Below are 19,197 nucleotides of genomic sequence, written 5' to 3' on the forward strand. Positions count from 1 at the left end.
ATGGAAGAAGAAATTAAAGCTCTTTATCATGAAAGAGAAGAGTCTAGCAAGAGAGAGGTGATACTCCGACAGAGGCTTGAAAAAACAGAGACTGCTCTAAGAAAGATGGAGGCTGATGAGATCTCTAGGAGACAGAGCTCTCAGGCTGGGAAGCAAAATAGAAAGGTAAGATGACTGTGATTTGGTAAAGTGATATCATGCCTTTTACATGGATATGTGTGGTTGTATGTATATGTGTGTACTGTATGTATATATACTCATACAGTGGGGAAAATGATTTGAAACTTACAAACAAGGGTCTATAGATTTTATCATAGGTGTAATTTTATATGATAGAGACAGAATATCAACCAAAAATCCAGAAAAACACATGATACAAATGTTTATGAATGGAGTTGCAATTCAGTGAGTAAAATAAGTATTTGATCCCGAAGCAAAACATGACTTAGTAGTTGGTTGAAAAATCCTTGTTGGCGATCACAGAGGTCAGACGTTTCTTGTAGGTGGTGATCAGGTTTACTCACATCTCAGGAGGAATTTTGGTCCACTCTTCTCTACAGATCTTCTCTAAATCCTTAAGGTTTCTTGGTTGTCACTGGACGTTTCAGCTCCCTCCATACATTTTCTATAGGATTAAGGTCTGGGCGACTGACTAGGCCACTCAAAGATCTTAATGGCTTCTTCTTGAGCCAATCCTTTGTTGCCTTGGTGGTATTTTTGGGTCATTGTCATGCTGGAAGACCCATCCACAACTGATCTTCGGTGTTCTGGCTGAGGGAAGAAGGTTCTCATCCAAAATCTTACCATACATGGTCCCATCCATTGGCCCCTCAATGCGGCAAAGTCGGACTGTACCTTTTATCAGAGAAACAGCCCCAAACCATCATGTTTCCATCTCCGTGTGTGACTGTAGGGATGGTGTTCTTAGGGTCATTGTTAGTATTTTTCTTCCTCCAAACACGGCGTGTCGAGTTTGGAGATACATTTTGGTCTAATTTGACCACAGCACTTTCTCCCAATTCGTCTCTGAATCATTTAGATGTTCATTGGCAAACTTCAGGTGGGACCTGTACATGTGTCTTCCTGAGGAGGGGGACCTGTCCATGTGTCTTCCTGAGGAGGGGGACCTGTCCATGTGTCTTCCTGAGGAGGAGGACCTGTACATGTGTCTTCCAGAGGAGGGGGACCTGTACATGTGTCTTCCTGAGGAGGAGGACCTGTCCATGTGCCTTCCTGAGGAGGGGACCTGTCCATGTGCCTTCCTGAGGAGGGGGACCTGTACATGTGTCTTCCTGAGGAGGGGGACCTGTACATGCGTCTTCCTGAGGAGGGGGACCTGTACATGTGTCTTCCTGAGGAGGGGGACCTGTACATGTGTCTTCCTGAGGAGGGGGACCTGTACATGTGTCTTCCTGAGGAGGGGGACCTGTACATGTGTCTTCCTGAGGAGGAGGTCCTGTACATGTGTCTTCCAGAGGAGGGGGACCTGTACATGTGCCTTCCTGAGGAGGGGGACCTGTCCATGTGCCTTCCTGAGGAGGGGGACCTGTACATGTGTCTTCCTGAGGAGGGGGACCTGTACATGCGTCTTCCTGAGGAGGGGGACCTGTGCATGTGTCTTCCTGAGGAGGGGGACCTGTACATGTTCCTTCCTGAGGAGGAGGACCTGTACATGTGTCTTCCAGAGGAGGGGGACCTGTACATGTGTCTTCCTGAGGAGGGGGACCTGTCCATGTGCCTTCCTGAGGAGGGGGACCTGTACATGTGTCTTCCTGAGGAGGGGGACCTGTACATGCGTCTTCCTGAGGAGGGGGACCTGTACATGCGTCTTCCTGAGGAGGGGGACCTGTACATGTTCCTTCCTGAGGAGGGGGACCTGTACATGTGCCTTCCTGAGGAGGGGGACCTGTACATGTGTCTTCCTGAGGAGGAGGACCTGTACATGTGCCTTCCTGAGGAGGGGGACCTGTACATGTGCCTTCCTGAGAAGGGGGACCTGTACATGTGTCTTCCTGAGGAGGGGGACCTGTACATGTGCCTTCCTGAGGAGGGGGACCTGTACATGTGCCTTCCTGAGGAGGGGGACCTGTACATGTGCCTCCCTGAGGAGGGGGACCTGTCCATGTGTCTTCCTGAGGAGGGGGACCTGTACATGTGCCTCCCTGAGGAGGGGGACCTGTACATGTGCCTTCCTGAGGAGGGGGACCTGTCCATGTGTCTTCCTGAGGAGGGGGACCTGTACATGTGCCTTCCTGAGGAGGGGGACCTGTACATGTGCCTTCCTGAGGAGGGGGACCTGTACATGTGCCTTCCTGAGGAGGGGGACCTGTCCATGTGTCTTCCTGAGGAGGAGGACCTTGCGGGGACTGCAGGATTTCAATCCATGGTGGTGTATTGTGTTACCAATGGTTTGCTTGGCGACTGTGGTCTCAACTGACTTGAGATCCTTCACAAGCTCCTCCCGTGTAGTTCTGGGCGGATCCCTCACTTTTTTCTCATGACCATCTTCACCCCATGAGGTGAAATCTTACATGGAGCTCCAGACTGAGGGGCGATTGATGGTTATTTTGTATTTCCTCCATTTGTGAATAATCGCTCCAACAGTCGTCTCCTCTCACCAAGCTTCTTGCTGATGGTCTTGTAGCCCATTCCAGCCTTGTGCAGGTCTCCAATCTTCTCCCCGACGTCCTCTGACAGATCTTTGGTCTTCCCCATGATGGTGAGGGATTGGAGGGAAGAGATTCTGTGGACAGGAGTCTTCTATACACATAACGAGTTGTCTTTAGGAAAACCTTTTTACATTGACAGGACTAATCTGTGTACCACATGAGCACCTACTGGAGCCAGTCTGTGGGGGGCAGAATTATTGTTGGTTGGTAGGTAATCAAATACTTATTTTACAATAGCATTATGCTCACATAATTCTCATCTAGACCAGAAAGTGCCACTCCGTGCTCCACAGGCCTGTAATGACATCACCGGAACCCCCACCCAACGCGTTTCGCCACTCCTACCGGACGTCCTCAAGAACCTTCCATCTCTGTCTACCCCTAGGCTTTTGCTGGAGTCCATTATTAACTTGTGATGTGTGTTGTGTCGTACTGTTCTGAATACATTTCCTTTTTATGCTGCAGAAATTGCCGACTGCCGACACCGAGCCTCCAACAAGTAGTGATAGCCTGCAGATGAGGCTGGAGGTCCTTCATGAATCGATGGCCCGACTGGAGAATGATAAAACCTCCCTGGAGAATCGGAATCTCAAGCTGAGTGAGACTCTGCAGGAAGTGAGTATAAACTTCATCCATCGGTTCACTGACCTGCTACAAAATATGATAGAAGTACGAGCTGCTGTTAGGAATCATGGGGCTCCGTACAGCCTACCTGACAGGGGCCCCCTCCTGAAAACTTCAAATTATAGTTTCATAAAAAAAATACACTATAGTCAATATTAGTGGACGCAAAACGCACCAAAAGATCCTGCTAACACGTTTTTTACTATGCTTCAGTAATAAGTGAACACAGGAGTGATCATTACCAATCCCTCATTGTGTTCATTCGGGACAGGAAGTGGCCAGTAAATATGCCCCTTTCCCCCGCTCTCCATCCTGAAACACGCCCCCCCCCCCCATGCGCCCGCAGCAGCTGTCAGTGGGAGGAGGTAAGCCAGCAGCGCTGCAGTGGAAAGGGGTGCACAGGGGGATTGTCCCAATACCAGTATCGGGACCGATACCGAGCAAGTACTTGTACTCTCACAAATGCTTCCCGAAGCCAGATCCGATACCTGGGAGAGATTAGGCGGAACAACGGAAGTGAAGCTCCGTGTCGAGGTCAGCGTTTGGACACCCTGCCGCCCAAGTAAGCCAGCAGCAGACATCTTGTTACACCCATTCCATATAGTTCGGGCTGGGTGTAACAAGATGGCTGCTGCTTTTTATGTGTCCGAGTGCAAGGAGTACCAAGATGGGTGTCCCAGGCAGCCTTACCTCATGGCATTTCAGTGCCTGCCCATCAGTGCACAAAAATGTGACTTATCGGTGCACAATGCCCATAAGTGCCACCTATCAATGGCAGCCACCTGTCAGTGCCACCTATCAATGCTATTTATCAGTGCCAGCTGTCAGTGCTCATTAGTGCTGCTCAATCAGTGCCACATATAAGTGCCTATCAGTGCTGCATATCAGTGCCACCTAATCTGTATTGTGCTTCGAAAACTGTCACATGACCTTACAAAAAAAAGTATCGGTAATTGGCATTGGCAAGTACTTGGGGGGGGGGGGGGGGGGGAAAGTATCAGTACTTGTACTCGGTCAACAAGGCATTTTCCTCCACACACGCTCACTGGATATTTTCTCTTTTTCCCACCATTCTCTGTAATCCCGAGAGATGGTTGTGTGTGAAAATCCCAGAAATACTCAGACCGGCCCATCTGCCACCAACATCCACGCCACGTTCAAAGTCACCAAGATCCCCTTCCCCCCATTCTGATGCTTGGTAGCACCAACTTCTTAAAGAAGAAGTACCCCTTGTGGAGCGTTACACCCATACCCTGTTTCCCCGAAAATAAGACCTAGAGTGATTGTCGGTAATAGCTGCAATATAAGCCCTACCCCCCCAAATAAGCCCTAGTTAAAGTCCTTGTAGGTCTTATGTTCGGGGAAATAAGGTAGGGCTTATTTGGGGGGTAGGGCTTATATTGCAGCTATCACCGACAATCACACTAGGTCTTATTTTCTGGGAAACAGGGTATTTAGGTCGTAACATGCTCTCCACACCCATCTGACCTCACACAAATATGCGGCCCCTCTGTGCTGGGCTTTTTTCCATGGCGGGGGGGCGGGACATATTTGGGTATCTTCCAGCACAGCCAGCAGGGCTCTCAATGAACTCGATTCCCGGTCAGCTGATTTCTGTGATGGCCTCTGATTGGCTATCACAGTGGTCAGTCACTCTAAAGCCCACCCCCCGCGTTTTATCTCTCTGTGAGGAGAGAGATACATTGTATCTCTCTCTCTTTTTTTCTTGCAGAGAGATAAAAATAATAATTATAATAATAATAAAATAAATACCTAGAAGGTGTGATCTAGGCCAGTGCCAGGATTAGGGTTTGGGGTCGGTATTTGTTTTATGGACAGGATTTTTATTTTTTAATCAGTGTCCCTATATTTTTAGGTAGGATAAAAGTAAAAAATAAAAAAGCGAAATGTGCGCGATTATTTCTGGGCTGTACAAACAACAACGAACGTACACATATGTGGTATCACCGCGATCGTCAGGCGCAGGAGAATTTATTTTAGGTTGGTCTTTGGTGGAAGGTTGTGGTAGTAACAAGAAATAAACAGCTAAATTAAAAAAAAAAAATTTGTGCCGTCCGTGGTCCCCCTCTGTGCCGTCCGAGGTCCCCCTCTGTGCCGTCCGAGGTCCCCCTCTGTGCCGTCCGAGGTCCCCCTCTGTGCCGTCCGAGGTCCCCCTCTGTGCCGTCCGAGGTCCCCCTCTGTGTGCCGTCCGAGGTCCCCCTCTGTGTGCCGTCCGAGGTCCCCCTCTGTGTGCCGTCCGAGGTCCCCCTCTGTGCCGTCCGAGGTCCCCCTCTGTGCCGTCCGAGGTCCCCCTCTGTGCCGTCCGAGGTCCCCCTCTGTGTGCCGTCCGAGGTCCCCCTCTGTGCTCCTCCGGTCCCCCTCTGTGCCCTCTGTGCTCCTCCGGTCCCCCTCTGTGCCCTCTGTGCTCCTCCGGTCCCCCTCTGTGCCCTCTGTGCTCCTCCGGTCCCCCTCTGTGCCCTCTGTGCTCCTCCGGTCCCCCTCTGTGCCCTCTGTGCTCCTCCGGTCCCCCTCTGTGCCCTCCGTGGTCCCCCTCTGTGCCCTCTGTGCTCCTCCGGTCCCCCTCTGTGCCCTCTGTGCTCCTCCGGTCCCCCTCTGTGCCCTCTGTGCTCCTCCGGTCCCCCTCTGTGCCCTCTGTGCTCCTCCGGTCCCCCTCTGTGCCCTCCGTGGTCCCCCTCTGTGCCCTCTGTGCTCCTCCGGTCCCCCTCTGTGCCCTCTGTGCTCCTCCGGTCCCCCTCTGTGCCCTCCGTGGTCCCCCTCTGTGCCCTCTGTGCTCCTCCGGTCCCCCTCTGTGCTCCTCCGGTCCCCCTCTGTGCTCCTCCGGTCCCCCTCTGTGCCCTCTGTGCTCCTCCGGTCCCCCTCTGTGCCCTCCGTGCTCCTCCGGTCCCCCTCTGTGCCCTCCCTGCTCCTCCGGTAAGGGGTGGGGGGGGGGACTTTGACATAAGGGGAGACTCCAATGGGGGGACCCTGATTTAAGGGAGGGACTTTGATAGGGACTCCAATGTAAAAGTGATTCTAATATACAGGGTACGCTGATGGGGGACTGGACTCTGATGGGGACCCTGATGTAAGGGGGAACGTTGATGGAGACCCCAATGTAAAAGGGATTCTGATATACAGGGTACACTGATGGTGGTCTGTGATGGGGACCCTGATGTAAGGGGGGACTTTACTGGGGACCTTGATATAAGGGGAGACTCCAATGGGGGGAATCCTGATTTAAAGGGGTGACATTGATGGGGACTCCAATGTCGATTCTGAGATCAGGGTCCCCATCAGAGTTTCCTGTATATAAGGGGATTTCAATGTAAAGGGGACCCTGATGTAAGGGGGGACTTTGATGGGGACCCTGATCTAAGGAGGACTCTGGTGGGGATTTCAATGTAAAGGGGGCTCTGATGGGGACCCTGATGTAAGGAGGGGGGGACTTTGACATAAGGGGAGACTCCAATGGGGGACCCTGATGTAAGGGGAGGATGGGTGCTCTGATTGGGACTTTGATGTAAAAGGGAATCTAATGGCGACTCTGATGGGTACATTTTTTGCCCACCACTAATTTGTAAAATATACAAATCATTTTTTTTTTACTATTTTTTGGGCCAGTTTTCCTTTGATTGAAAAAAATAAATATCAGGAGATATCCATTACTAAAATAAAAGCGCAATTTGTCCTGAAAAACACGATATAATCCACCCGGATGCACAAAGTAGTTGTGATGAGAAGTACAGTTTTACTAACACATCTCAAAATTGCAAAATTGTGCTTGGGCATTAATATTTGTTTTACCCTTTGGGGGGGGGGGGGGGGATTAACATGGCCACTGATCTCTGAACATGGGAGCGGATGTTGGTAATTGGTTGCAGGGTGGACTGAGGTCTGGAAAACACGGGAGCAAAATGCATTACCACTAACAGCCCCCTATTATGTCTTGGGGGCTCTTGTTAGAATTCCTGTGTTTGGGGGGAGAGGGGAAGGGTTGGTGTTTTATCTCTTATAACATTTGTGATGTCACACAGGTGGAACGTGAGCGGAGGAGTCTTCGGAGGGAGTTGAACAAGATAAGAGGTCATCCATCTCCTCGCTCTAAAGACAAGTCCCTGGAGGTCAGTCATTAGTTGCTGTGATGTCACATGACTGCTAATTACAGAGCGGCTCTTATAGCAGACAGCATAGTCTGTGTGTGAAAGGAAGTGTCCGCTTCTTATGGCTCTCTCTTGTTTTCTGATGGGGGAAGTATATTAGCCCCAATTATACAAAAGGAAGACTGTGTGTTTGGACAAAATCCAGTAAATGCTGAATTAAAACAAGGGTTGGACCGATAATTGTATCAGTATTGGTGCCGATACCATGCATTTGTACTTGTACTCGTGCAAATAGTCCGATGCCTAATCCGATACCTGGGCAGTCAGGGGGGATCGGTGCGGTGGTGGGGGGAGTTACAATCTCCCGGTATAGATTTCAATATACCAGCTGACAGCTGTGCTCTGTCGGTCCCCCTCTGTGCCCTGTGTGCTCCTCCAGTCCCCCTCTGTGCTCCTCTGTGCCTTCTGTGGTCCACCTCTGTGCTCCTCCGGTCCCCCTCTGTGCCCCTCCGGTCCCCCTCTGTGCCCCTCCGGTCCCCCTCTGTGCCCCTCCGGTCCCCCTCTGTGCCCCTCCAGTCCCCCTCTGTGCCCCTCCGGTCCCCCTCTGTGCTCCTCCGGTCCCCCTCTGTGCTCCTCCGGTCCCCCTCTGTGCTCCTCCGGTCCCCCTCTGTGCTCCTCTGGTCCCCCTCTGTGCTCCTCTGGTCCCCCTCTGTGCTCCTCTGGTCCCCCTCTGTGCCCTCTGTGCTCCTCTGGTCCCCCTCTGTGCCCTCTGTGCTCCTCCGGTCCCCCTCTGTGCCCTCTGTGCTCCTCCGGTCCCCCTCTGTGCCCTTCCGTGCTCCTCCGGTCCCCCTCTGTGCCCTTCCGTGCTCCCCCGGTCCCCCTCTGTGCCCTTCCGTGCTCCTCCGGTCCCCCTCTGTGCCCTTCGTGCTCCTCCGGTCCCCCTCTGTGCCCTTCGTGCTCCTCTGGTCCCCCTCTGTGCCCTTCGTGCTCCTCTGGTCCCCCTCTGTGCCCTTCGTGCTCCTCCGGTCCCCCTCTGTGCCCTCCCTGCTCCTCCGGTCCCCCTCTGTGCCCTCCCTGCTCCTCCGGTCCCCCTCTGTGCCCTCCCTGCTCCTCCGGTCCCCCTCTGTGCCCTCCGTGCTCCTCCGGTCCCCCTCTGTGCCCTCCGTGCTCCTCCGGTCCCCCTCTGTGCCCTCCGTGCTCCTCCGGTCCCCCTCCGTGCTCCTCCGGTCCCCCTCCGTGCTCCTCCGGTCCCCCTCTGTGCTCCTCCGGTCCCCCTCTGTGCTCCTCCGGTCCCCCTCTGTGCTCCTCCGGTCCCCCTCTGTGCCCTCCGTGCTCCTCCGGTCCCCCTCTGTGCCCTCCGTGCTCCTCCGGTCCCCCTCTGTGCCCTCCGTGCTCCTCCGGTCCCCCTCTGTGCTCCTCCGGTCCCCCTCTGTGCCCTCCGTGCTCCTCCGGTCCCCCTCTGTGCCCTCCGTGCTCCTCTGGTCCCCCTCTGTGCCGTCCGTGCTCCTCCGGTCCCCCTCTGTGCCGTCCGTGCTCCTCCAGTCCCCCTCTGTGCCGTCCGTGGTCCCCCTCTGTGCCGTCCGTGGTCCCCCTCTGTGCCGTCCGTGGTCCCCCTCTGTGCCGTCCGTGGTCCCCCTCTGTGCCGTCCCCCTCTATGCCGTCCCCCTCTGTGCCGTCCGTGGTCCCCCTCTGTGCCCTCCGTGCTCCTCCGGTCCCCCTCTGTGCCCTCCGTGCTCCTCCGGTCCCCCTCTGTGCCCTCCGTGCTCCTCCGGTCCCCCTCTGTGCTCCTCCGGTCCCCCTCTGTGCCCTCCGTGCTCCTCCGGTCCCCCTCTGTGCCCTCCGTGCTCCTCCGGTCCCCCTCTGTGCCCTCCGTGCTCCTCCGGTCCCCCTCTGTGCCCTCCGTGGTCCCCCTCTGTGCCGTCCGTGGTCCCCTTCTGTGCCGTCCGTGGTCCCCTTCTGTGCCGTCCGTGGTCCCCTTCTGTGCCGTCCGTGGTCCCCCTCTGTGCCGTCCGTGGTCCCCCTCTGTGCCGTCCCCCTCTGTGCCGTCCGTGGTCCCCCTCTGTGCCGTCCGTGGTCCCCCTCTGTGCCGTCCGTGGTCCCCCTCTGTGCCGTCCGTGGTCCCCCTCTGTGCCGTCCGTGGTCCCCCTCTGTGCCGTCCGTGGTCCCCCTCTGTGCCGTCGTGGTGCCCCTCCGGTCCCCCTCTGTGCCCCTCCGGTCCCCCTCTGTGCCCCTCCGGTCCCCCTCTGTGCCCCTCCGGTCCCCCTCTGTGCTCCTCCGGTCCCCCTCTGTGCTCCTCCGGTCCCCCTCTGTGCTCCTCCGGTCCCCCTCTGTGCTCCTCTGGTCCCCCTCTGTGCTCCTCTGGTCCCCCTCTGTGCTCCTCCGGTCCCCCTCTGTGCCGTCCGTGCTCCTCCGGTCCCCCTCTGTGCTCCTCCGGTCCCCCTCTGTGCCGTCCGTGGTCCCCCTCTGTGCCATCCGTGGTCCCCCTCTGTGCCGTCCGTGGTCCCCCTCTGTGCCGTCCGTGGTCCCCATCTGTGCCCTCCGTGGTCCCCATCTGTGCCCTCCGTGGTCCCCATCTGTGCCCTCCGTGGTCCCCATCTGTGCCCTCCGTGGTCCCCATCTGTGCTCCTCCGGTCCCCCTCTGTGCTCTCCGTGCTCCTCCGGTCCCCCTCTGTGCTCTCCGTGCTCCTCCGGTCCCCCTCTGTGCTCTCCGTGCTCCTTCGGTCCCCCTCTGTGCTCTCCGTGCTCCTCCGGTCCCCCTCTGTGCCCTCCGTGCTCCTCCGGTCCCCCTCTGTGCCCTCTGTGCTCCTCCGGTCCCCCTCTGTGCCCTCTGTGCTCCTCCGGTCCCCCTCTGTGCCCTCTGTGCTCCTCCGGTCCCCCTCTGTGCTCCTCCGGTCCCCCTCTGTGCTCCTCCGGTCCCCCTCTGTGCCCTCCGTGCTCCTCCGGTCCCCCTCTGTGCCCTCTGTGCTCCTCCGGTCCCCCTCTGTGCTCCTCCGGTCCCCCTCTGTGCTCCTCCGGTCCCCCTCTGTGCTCCTCCGGTCCCCCTCTGTGCTCCTCCGGTCCCCCTCTGTGCCCTCTGTGCTCCTCCGGTCCCCCTCTGTGCTCCTCCGGTCCCCCTCTGTGCTCCTCCGGTCCCCCTCTGTGCCCTCCGTGCTCCTCCGGTCCCCCTCTGTGCCCTCTGTGCTCCTCCGGTCTCCCTCTGTGCTCCTCCGGTCCCCCTCTGTGCTCCTCCGGTCCCCCTCTGTGCTCCTCCGGTCCCCCTCTGTGCCCTCTGTGCTCCTCCGGTCCCCCTCTGTGCTCCTCCGGTCCCCCTCTGTGCTCCTCCGGTCCCCCTCTGTGCCCTCCGCGCTCCTCCGGTCCCCCTCTGTGCTCCTCCGGTCCCCCTCTGTGCTCCTCCGGTCCCCCTCTGTGCTCCTCCGGTCCCCCTCTGTGCCCTCTGTGCTCCTCCGGTCCCCCTCTGTGCTCCTCCGGTCCCCCTCTGTGCTCCTCCGGTCCCCCTCTGTGCTCCTCCGGTCCACCTCTGTGCCCTCCGTGCTCCTCCGGTCCCCCTCTGTGCCCTCCGTGCTCCTCCGGTCCCCCTCTGTGCCCTCCGTGCTCCTCCGGTCCCCCTCTGTGCCCTCTGTGCTCCTCCGGTCCCCCTCTGTGCTCCTCCGGTCCCCCTCTGTGCCCTCCGCGCTCCTCCGGTCCCCCTCTGTGCCCTCTGTGCTCCTCCGGTCCCTCTCTGTGCCCTCTGTGCTCCTCCGGTCCCTCTCTGTGCTCCTCCGGTCCCCCTCTGTGCTCCTCCGGTCCCCCTCTGTGCTCCTCCGGTCCCCCTCTGTGCTCCTCCGGTCCCCCTCTGTGCTCCTCCGGTCCACCTCTGTGCCCTCCGTGCTCCTCCGGTCCCCCTCTGTGCCCTCCGTGCTCCTCTGGTCCCCCTCTGTGCTCCTCCGGCCCCCCTCTGTGCCCTCCGTGCTCCTCCGGTCCCCCTCTGTGCCCTCCGTGCTCCTCTGGTCCCCCTCTGTGCTCCTCCGGTCCCCCTCTGTGCCCTCCGTGCTCCTCCGGTCCCCCTCTGTGCTCCTCCGGTCCCCCTCTGTGCTCCTCCGGTTCCTCTCTGTGCTCCTCTGGTCCTCCTCTGTGCCCTCTGTGCTCCTCCGGTCCCCCTCTGTGCTCCTCCGGTCCCCCTCTGTGCCCTCTGTGCTCCTCCGGTCCCCCTCTGTGCCCTCTGTGCTCCTCCGGTCCCCCTCTGTGCCCTCTGTGCTCCTCCGGTCCCCCTCTGTGCTCCTCCGGTCCCCCTCTGTGCCCTCTGTGCTCCTCCGGTCCCCCTCTGTGCTCCTCCGGTCCCCCTCTGTGCCCTCTGTGCTCCTCCGGTCCCCCTCTGTGTCCTCTGTGCTCCTCCGGTCCCCCTCTGTGTCCTCTGTGCTTCTCCGGTCCCCCTCTGTGTCCTCTGTGCTCCTCCGGTCCCCCTCTGTGCCCTCTGTGCTCCTCCGGTCCCCCTCTGTGCCCTCTGTGCTCCTCCGGTCCCCCTCTGTGCTCCTCCGGTCCCCCTCTGTGTCCTCTGTGCTCCTCCGGTCCCCCTCTGTGTCCTCTGTGCTCCTCCGGTCCCCCTCTGTGTCCTCTGTGCTCCTCCGGTCCCCCTCTGTGTCCTCTGTGCTTCTCCGGTCCCCCTCTGTGCTCCTCCGGTCCCCCTCTGTGCCCTCTGTGCTCCTCCGGTCCCCCTCTGTGTCCTCTGTGCTCCTCCGGTCCCCCTCTGTGTCCTCTGTGCTTCTCCGGTCCCCCTCTGTGTCCTCTGTGCTCCTCCGGTCCCCCTCTGTGCTCCTCCGGTCCCCCTCTGTGCTCCTCCGGTCCCCCTCTGTGCTCCTCCGGTCCCCCTCTGTGCTCCTCCGGTCCCCCTCTGTGTCCTCTGTGCTCCTCCGGTCCCCCTCTGTGTCCTCTGTGCTTCTCCGGTCCCCCTCTGTGCTCCTCCGGTCCCCCTCTGTGCCCTCTGTGCTCCTCCGGTCCCCCTCTGTGCCCTCTGTGCTCCTCCGGTCCCCCTCTGTGCCCCACTTTGACATAAGGGGAGACTCCAATGGGGGGACCCTGATTTAAGGGAGGGACTTTGATAGGGACTCCAATGTAAAAGTGATTCTAATATACAGGGTACGCTGATGGGGGACTGGACTCTGATGGGGACCCTGATGTAAGGGGGAACGTTGATGGAGACTCCAATGTAAAAGGGATTCTGATATACAGGGTACACTGATGGTGGTCTGTGATGGGGACCCTGATGTAAGGGGGGACTTTACTGGGGACCTTGATATAAGGGGAGACTGCAATGGGGGGAATCCTGATTTAAAGGGATGACATTGATGGGGACTCCAATGTAAAGTAGATTCTGATATACAGGAAACTCTGATGCGGACCCTGATCTAAGGAAGACTCTGATGGGGATTTCAATGTAAAGGGGACCCTGATGTAAGGGGGGACTTTGATGGGGACCCTGATCTAAGAAGGACTCTGGTGGGGATTTCAATGTAAAGGGGGCTCTGATGGGGACCCTGATGTAAGGAGGGGGGGGGGACTTTGACATAAGGGGAGACTGCAATGGGGGACCCTGATGTAAGGGGCGGACTCTGATGGGTGCTCTGATTGGGACTTTGATGTAAAAGGGAATCTAATGGCGACTCTGATGGGTAAATTTTTTTCCCACCACTAATTTGTAAAATATACAAATCATACTGAGAGTCCTGATGTAAACCAATCACAGCCCTGCTGTTGGGGCTCGGTGTGTGGGCGGGGCTGGAGGAAGGGAGGTGTGGAGTTTTGGTTGCAGACATTCCACCTTTATACATGACGATGTTTTCATACAAGTTCTTAATTTGCCCCCAGCATGTCTGCACTCCGTATATAGATAGAAATGAGGAGAGAGCGCGGCTGTAGGTGCCCCGTCCCTCCTCACATGTCAGTAGTAGGAAAGTATGAGGCTTGTTCAGGGCACCGGCAGAGCTTTAGACCTCGCCCACATGGGGTGTACATAACCGTACAGCTGTGGTGTACTTACCTGCACAGGTGTTCAGCAGGCAGTCCCATGGGGGGCACCCGCATTAATGTCACATGGGGCGCATCAGTTGTGTCTGTACAGCAGCTGCATCCCAACTGACAGCCATAGGACGGTCTGCACTGGGATGTGTGCACCACCTGTACATCCCTGTGCGGGGAAACACGGCCCTTCATAGGTGTACAGGTATACACGCATCTCCACCCCACCCCCCGTGTGAATGAGGCCTCCTAGGTGTGAGCACCGAGTGCAATGAATTTATACCGGGGATGTGTAGATAAGACTGTGCAGAGGAAGATTGCACCGGTGTGCGGCTTTCCCAGACATCTGCGGGGAATCGCACACCATCACCTCTACAAACCAATGTCTGAGATGAATAAAGTCTGTAACCATCTATTTCTTTCTGTCAGCTCCAGGAGATCAGCGATTCCTCCACATACCAGCAGAGGGTGGCAGAGCTAGAGAGGCAGGTGAGTTACCTGGAGCATCGTGGGGTGGGCGGGGCTATAGGACTGCAAGATACCAGGACCAGGGGCAATATGGTGCTTGTCTGGAGTTCTTAAAGCGGATCTTCTCCGTGTCTGAGCACCACAAACCAGAAATGCCACTTCATTCCATGTTAATATTCAAAGCAAACTTCCCATCCATCTGTGTCTCCACCCATCCATCTGTGTCTCCGCCCATCCATCCATTCGTGTCTCCGCCCATCCATCCATTCGTGTCTCCGCCCATCCATCCACTCATGTCTCCGCCCATCCATCCACTCGTGTCTCCGCCCATTCATCCACTCGTGTCTCCGCCCATCCATCCACTCGTGTCTCCGCCCATCCATCCACTCGTGTCTCCGCCCATCCATCCACTCGTGTCTCCGCCCATCCATCCATTCGTGTCTCCGCCCATCCATCCATTCGTGTCTCCGCCCATCCATTCGTGTCTCCGCCCATCCATTCATGTCTCCGCCCATCCATCCATTCATGTCTCCGCCCATCCATCCATTCATGTCTCCGCCCATCCATCCATTCATGTCTCCACCCATCCATCCGTGTCTCCGCCCATCCATCCGTGTCTCCGCCCATCTATCCGTGTCTCCGCCCATCCATCCGTGTCTCCGCCCATCCATCCGTGTCTCCGCCCATCCATCCGTGTCTCCGCCCATCCATCCATTCATGTCTCCACCCACCCATCCATCCATGTCCCCGCCCATCCATTCGTGTCTCTGCCCATCCATTCGTGTCTCTGCCCATCCATTCGTGTCTCTGCCCATCCATCCGTGTCTCCGCCCATCCGCTCGTGTCTCCGCCCATCCGCTCGTGTCTCCGCCCATCCGCTCGTGTCTCCGCCCATCCGCTCGTGTCTCCGCCCATCCGCTCGTGTCTCCGCCCATCCGCTCGTGTCTCCGCCCATCCGCTCGTGTCTCTGCCCATCCGCTCGTGTCTCCGCCCATCCGCTCGTGTCTCCGCCCATCCGCTCGTGTCTCCGCCCATCCGCTCGTTGGTGTCTCCGCCCATCCGCTCGTTGGTGTCTCCGCCCATCCGCTCGTTGGTGTCTCCGCCCATCCACTCGTTGGTGTCTCCGCCCATCCACTCGTTGGTGTCTCCGCCCATCCACTCGTTGGTGTCTCCGCCCATCCACTCGTTGGTGTCTCCGCCCATCCACTCGTTGGTGTCTCCGCCCATCCACTCGTTGGTGTCTCCGCCCATCCACTCGTTGGTGTCTCCGCCCATCCACTCGTTGGTGTCTCCGCCCATCCACTCGTTGGTGTCTCCGCCCATCCACTCGTTGGTGTCTCCGCCCATCCACTCGTTGGTGTCTCCACCCATCCATCCATTAGTGTCTCTGCCCATCCATCCATTCATGTCTCCGCCCATCCATCCACTCGTGTCTCCGCCCATCCATCCATCCATTCGTGTCTCCGCCCATCCATCCATTCATGTCTCCGCCCATCCATCCATTCATGTCTCCACCCATCCATCCACTCGTGTATCCGCCCATCCACTCGTGTCTCCGCCCATCCATCCGTGTCTCCGCCCATCCATCCATCCATTCGTGTCTCCGCCCATCCATCCATTCATGTCTCCACCCATCCATCCACTCGTGTATCCGCCCATCCACTCGTGTCTCCGCCCATCCATCCATCCATTCGTGTCTCCGCCCATCCATCCATTCATGTCTCCACCCATCCATCCACTCGTGTCTCCGCCCATCCACTCGTGTCTCCGCCCATCCACTCGTGTCTCCGCCCATCCATCCGTGTCTCCGCCCATCCATCCGTGTTTCCACCCATCCATCCTCCACCCATCCATCCATTCGTGTCTCCGCCCATCCATCCATTCGTGTCTCCGCCCATCCATCCACTCGTGTCTCCGCCCATCCATCCATCCATTCGTGTCTCCGCCCATCCATCCATTCATGTCTCCGCCCATCCATCCATTCATGTCTCCACCCATCCATCCACTCGTGTATCCGCCCATCCACTCGTGTCTCCGCCCATCCATCCGTGTCTCCGCCCATCCATCCATCCATTCGTGTCTCCGCCCATCCATCCATTCATGTCTCCACCCATCCATCCACTCGTGTCTCCGCCCATCCATCCGTGTCTCCGCCCATCCATCCGTGTCTCCGCCCATCCATCCGTGTCTCCACCCATCCATCCGTGTCTCCGCCCATCCATCCGTGTCTCCGCCCATCCATCCGTGTCTCCGCCCATCCATCCGTGTCTCCGCCCATCCATCCGTGTCTCCACCCATCCATCCGTGTCTCCGCCCATCCATCCGTGTCTCCGCCCATCCATTCATGTCTCCGGCCACCCATTTGTGTCTCTGCCCATCCATTTGTGTCTCTGCCCATCCATTCGTGTCTCCGCCCATCCGCTCGTGTCTCCGCCCATCCGCTCGTGTCTCCGCCCATCCACTCGTTAGTGTCTCCACCCATCCATCCATTAGTGTCTCCGCCCATCCATCCATTCATGTCTCCGCCCATCCATCCATCCACTCGTGTCTCCGCCCATCCACTCGTGTCTCCATCCATCCATCCATGTCTCCGCCCATCCATCCATTCATGTCTCCGCCCATCCATCCATTCATGTCTCCGCCCATCCATCCATCCACTCGTGTCTCCGCCCATCCACTCGTGTCTCCATCCATCCATCCATGTCTCCACCCATCCATTCATGTCTCCGCCTATCCATTCATGTCTCCGCCTATCCATCCGTGTTTCCACCCATCCATCGATTTGCGTCTCCACCTACCCATCGATTTGCGTCTCCACCCACCCATACAGATGGCCTGGTCATGGGGGGGTAAATTTTCCTGACCTGGAGTAGATATATAAAAACATTTTGTTGTCTCCATCCACAGATCTCTGTACTGAAATCGCAGCTGGAAGCCGAGCGCAGTCACCGTTCCCGCTACATTCAGCGCTGTTCACGCACTACGGACGATCTGCTTCATCTCCGCCATGATTTGAACCGTTCGCTGGCTGCGGTGACTTCCGACACCCGAGCTCCGGTACTGGAGAGAGAGACGATGCGATTGGACGACACGCTGAGCCGCAGCCTCGGCCTCTCCACTCCCTGACCGGGGCCAGTAATGATGGGTGGAGTAGTCACTGCCGCAGGCCAATCAGAGAACTCCATGGATCCCGGGAAAAGGATTCGGCGGCTTCCCACGGAGGAATGTTTTTATTCCGGACTGTTTGGAAGGACAAATCGATTGTGAAGACAAATCTGAGAGATAGAAATGATATGATGGACTTTAACGGTCCAGTAAGGGACATGTAAACAGAATACTACTTGATTTCTTTATTACAAAAAATATATATATATATATTTTTTTACAAATATAAAACCATAAGAAAAATACTCGGGTATCTGTGAATTAGAGATCTGTTATCACAAATGAGGTCAACGCGTTTCACATCTTTGCTTCCTCAGGACTTTTATATTCTTAACTCAGAACAGAGATCCTATTCAAAAACGGAGAAAAACATACTAGTCTTATTTACATTTAGATTAATTAGGAGCAAATTTATTTCAAAATATCCATTTAGGTGGCCAAAGAGCATCTATGGGGACTCACTCCTACGAGAAATCCGCGAAAAAAAAATGATGTGTCGGGTGCCATGAGAGAGAGCGATCCAACAACCTTATTGTACTTCTATTGATCAATTTATTGCTTAAAGATACTGCTTGTTGGATCGCTCTCTCGCCACACCTGGCACGTCTTTTTATTTATTTTTTATTTTTTTGCGGGTTTCTCATAGGAGTGAGTCCCCATATATGCTATTTTGCCATCTAAATGGATGATATTTCGAAATAAATTCGCTCCTAATTTAATCTAAATGTAAACAAAACTTGTATGTTTTTTCTGTGTTTTCGAATAGGAGCTCTGTTCTAAGTCAAGAATATAGGGGTCCTGAGGAAGCAAAGACGGGAAACGCGTCAACCTCTTGACAGAGATCTCTAATTCAACGATACCCGAGTATTTTAAGGTTTTATATTTGTAAAATATTTTTAATTTTTTGTAATAAAGATATTAAGTAATATTCTGTTTAACAGTACCAGTAAGGGACGTGTAAAGTCGATCGTATCAATTCTATCTCTCAAATATCTATAGTATGAGGTACTTCCATAGCCTATTTAATTTCTCTATGTATGTGAAGACAAATCAGCGAGTTTATCGCAGGGTCCAATAATATAAAGTGTCTGTTATTTATATATATATATATATATATATATATATATATATATATATATATATATATATATATATATATTGTGTATATATATATATTGACCTAAATATAAAAAAATATATATAAATATAAATATATATATATATATATATATATATATATATATATATATATATATATTTATATTTAGGTCAGTTAGTGTTTTAAGCTGTAGGTTTAGGAATGTGTGAGGTTTGAGGTTCCGGGTTGAATGCCATGGCAGGGTGTGGGGCACCAGACCCACTTGGACTACCTAATATAGTGAACCTTGGTCATGGTGTGAATGGGGCACATAGAAAACAGTTGTTTTCTGTGCCCTGGCTTTCAACCCCGTGGTTATCTGTACAGATCGGGGGCAGCTGAGTTGCTGTGAACAAACCCATAGAAGACCCAAAGAAGACCTGCATCTTCAGAATGTATGAATGAAGTCTAAGGGGCTCATGGAACAAGGAGCAGGTGCCACTCCCCCAATGCCCAATCGGGGGTTTATTTAGAAGTAGGTATCAGTTAGGGGAAGTTAATGCCCGATCAGGGTATGTATGGAAATAGGTGCCCGGTCAGGGTATGTTTGGAAATAGGTGCCCGGTCAGGGTATGTATGGAAATGGGTGCCCAGTCATGGTTGGTTTGGAAATAGGTGCCCAGTCATGGTTGGTTTGGAAATAGGTGCCCGGTCAGGGTATGCTTGGAAATAGGTGGCCGGTCATGGTTGGTTTGGAAATAGGTGGCCGGTCATGGTTGGTTTGGAAATAGGTGCCCAGTCATGGTTGGTTTGGAAATAGGTGCCCGGTCAGGGTATGTTTGGAAATAGGTGCCCGGTCATGGTTGGTTTGGAAATAGGTGCCCGGTCATGGTTGGTTTGGAAATAGGTGCCCGGTCATGGTAGGCTTGGAAATAGGTGCCCGGTCACGGTTGGTTTGGAAATAGGTGCCCGGTCATGGTATGTTTGGAAATAGGTGCCCGGTCATGGTATGTTTGGAAATAGGTGCCCGGTCAGGGCATGTTTGGAGGTAGGTATATGTGTGTGTGTGTGTGTGAGTATGTAGTACAGAGCCAGACTTTAG

The 19,197-nt window shown here is 55.5% G+C and overlaps 1 protein-coding gene across 1 annotated transcript; it reads left to right on the forward strand.

The window, feature by feature from the left end:
• On the forward strand, nucleotides 1–17,276 carry LOC143930987 (centrosome-associated protein CEP250-like). Its single transcript, XM_077455698.1, has 5 exons — nucleotides 1–165; nucleotides 3,135–3,284; nucleotides 7,328–7,414; nucleotides 13,814–13,873; nucleotides 16,760–17,276. Exons 1-5 carry the CDS (start codon nucleotides 1–3, stop codon nucleotides 16,976–16,978), a joined length of 681 nt encoding a protein of 226 aa, XP_077311824.1. The 3' UTR covers nucleotides 16,979–17,276.
• The last annotated feature ends 1,921 nt before the right edge of the window (nucleotides 17,277–19,197 follow it).

The sequence above is a fragment of the Lithobates pipiens genome, unplaced genomic scaffold (genome assembly GCF_037356315.1).
Source record: "Lithobates pipiens isolate NorthernLeopardFrog02 unplaced genomic scaffold, aLitPip1_a1.2 Scaffold_25, whole genome shotgun sequence".
Taxonomy (NCBI): Eukaryota; Metazoa; Chordata; class Amphibia; order Anura; family Ranidae; genus Lithobates; species Lithobates pipiens.

Bases quoted from the DNA above. Each gene is read 5' to 3' on its own strand.
- LOC143930987 (XM_077455698.1), top strand. From the start codon at position 1: ATGGAAGAAGAAATTAAAGCTCTTTATCATGAAAGAGAAGAGTCTAGC. The intron at 3,285-7,327 runs GTGAGTATAAAC...GATGTCACACAG, and splicing joins TGAGTGAGACTCTGCAGGAA to GTGGAACGTGAGCGGAGGAG. The intron at 13,874-16,759 runs GTGAGTTACCTG...CTCCATCCACAG, and splicing joins TGGCAGAGCTAGAGAGGCAG to ATCTCTGTACTGAAATCGCA.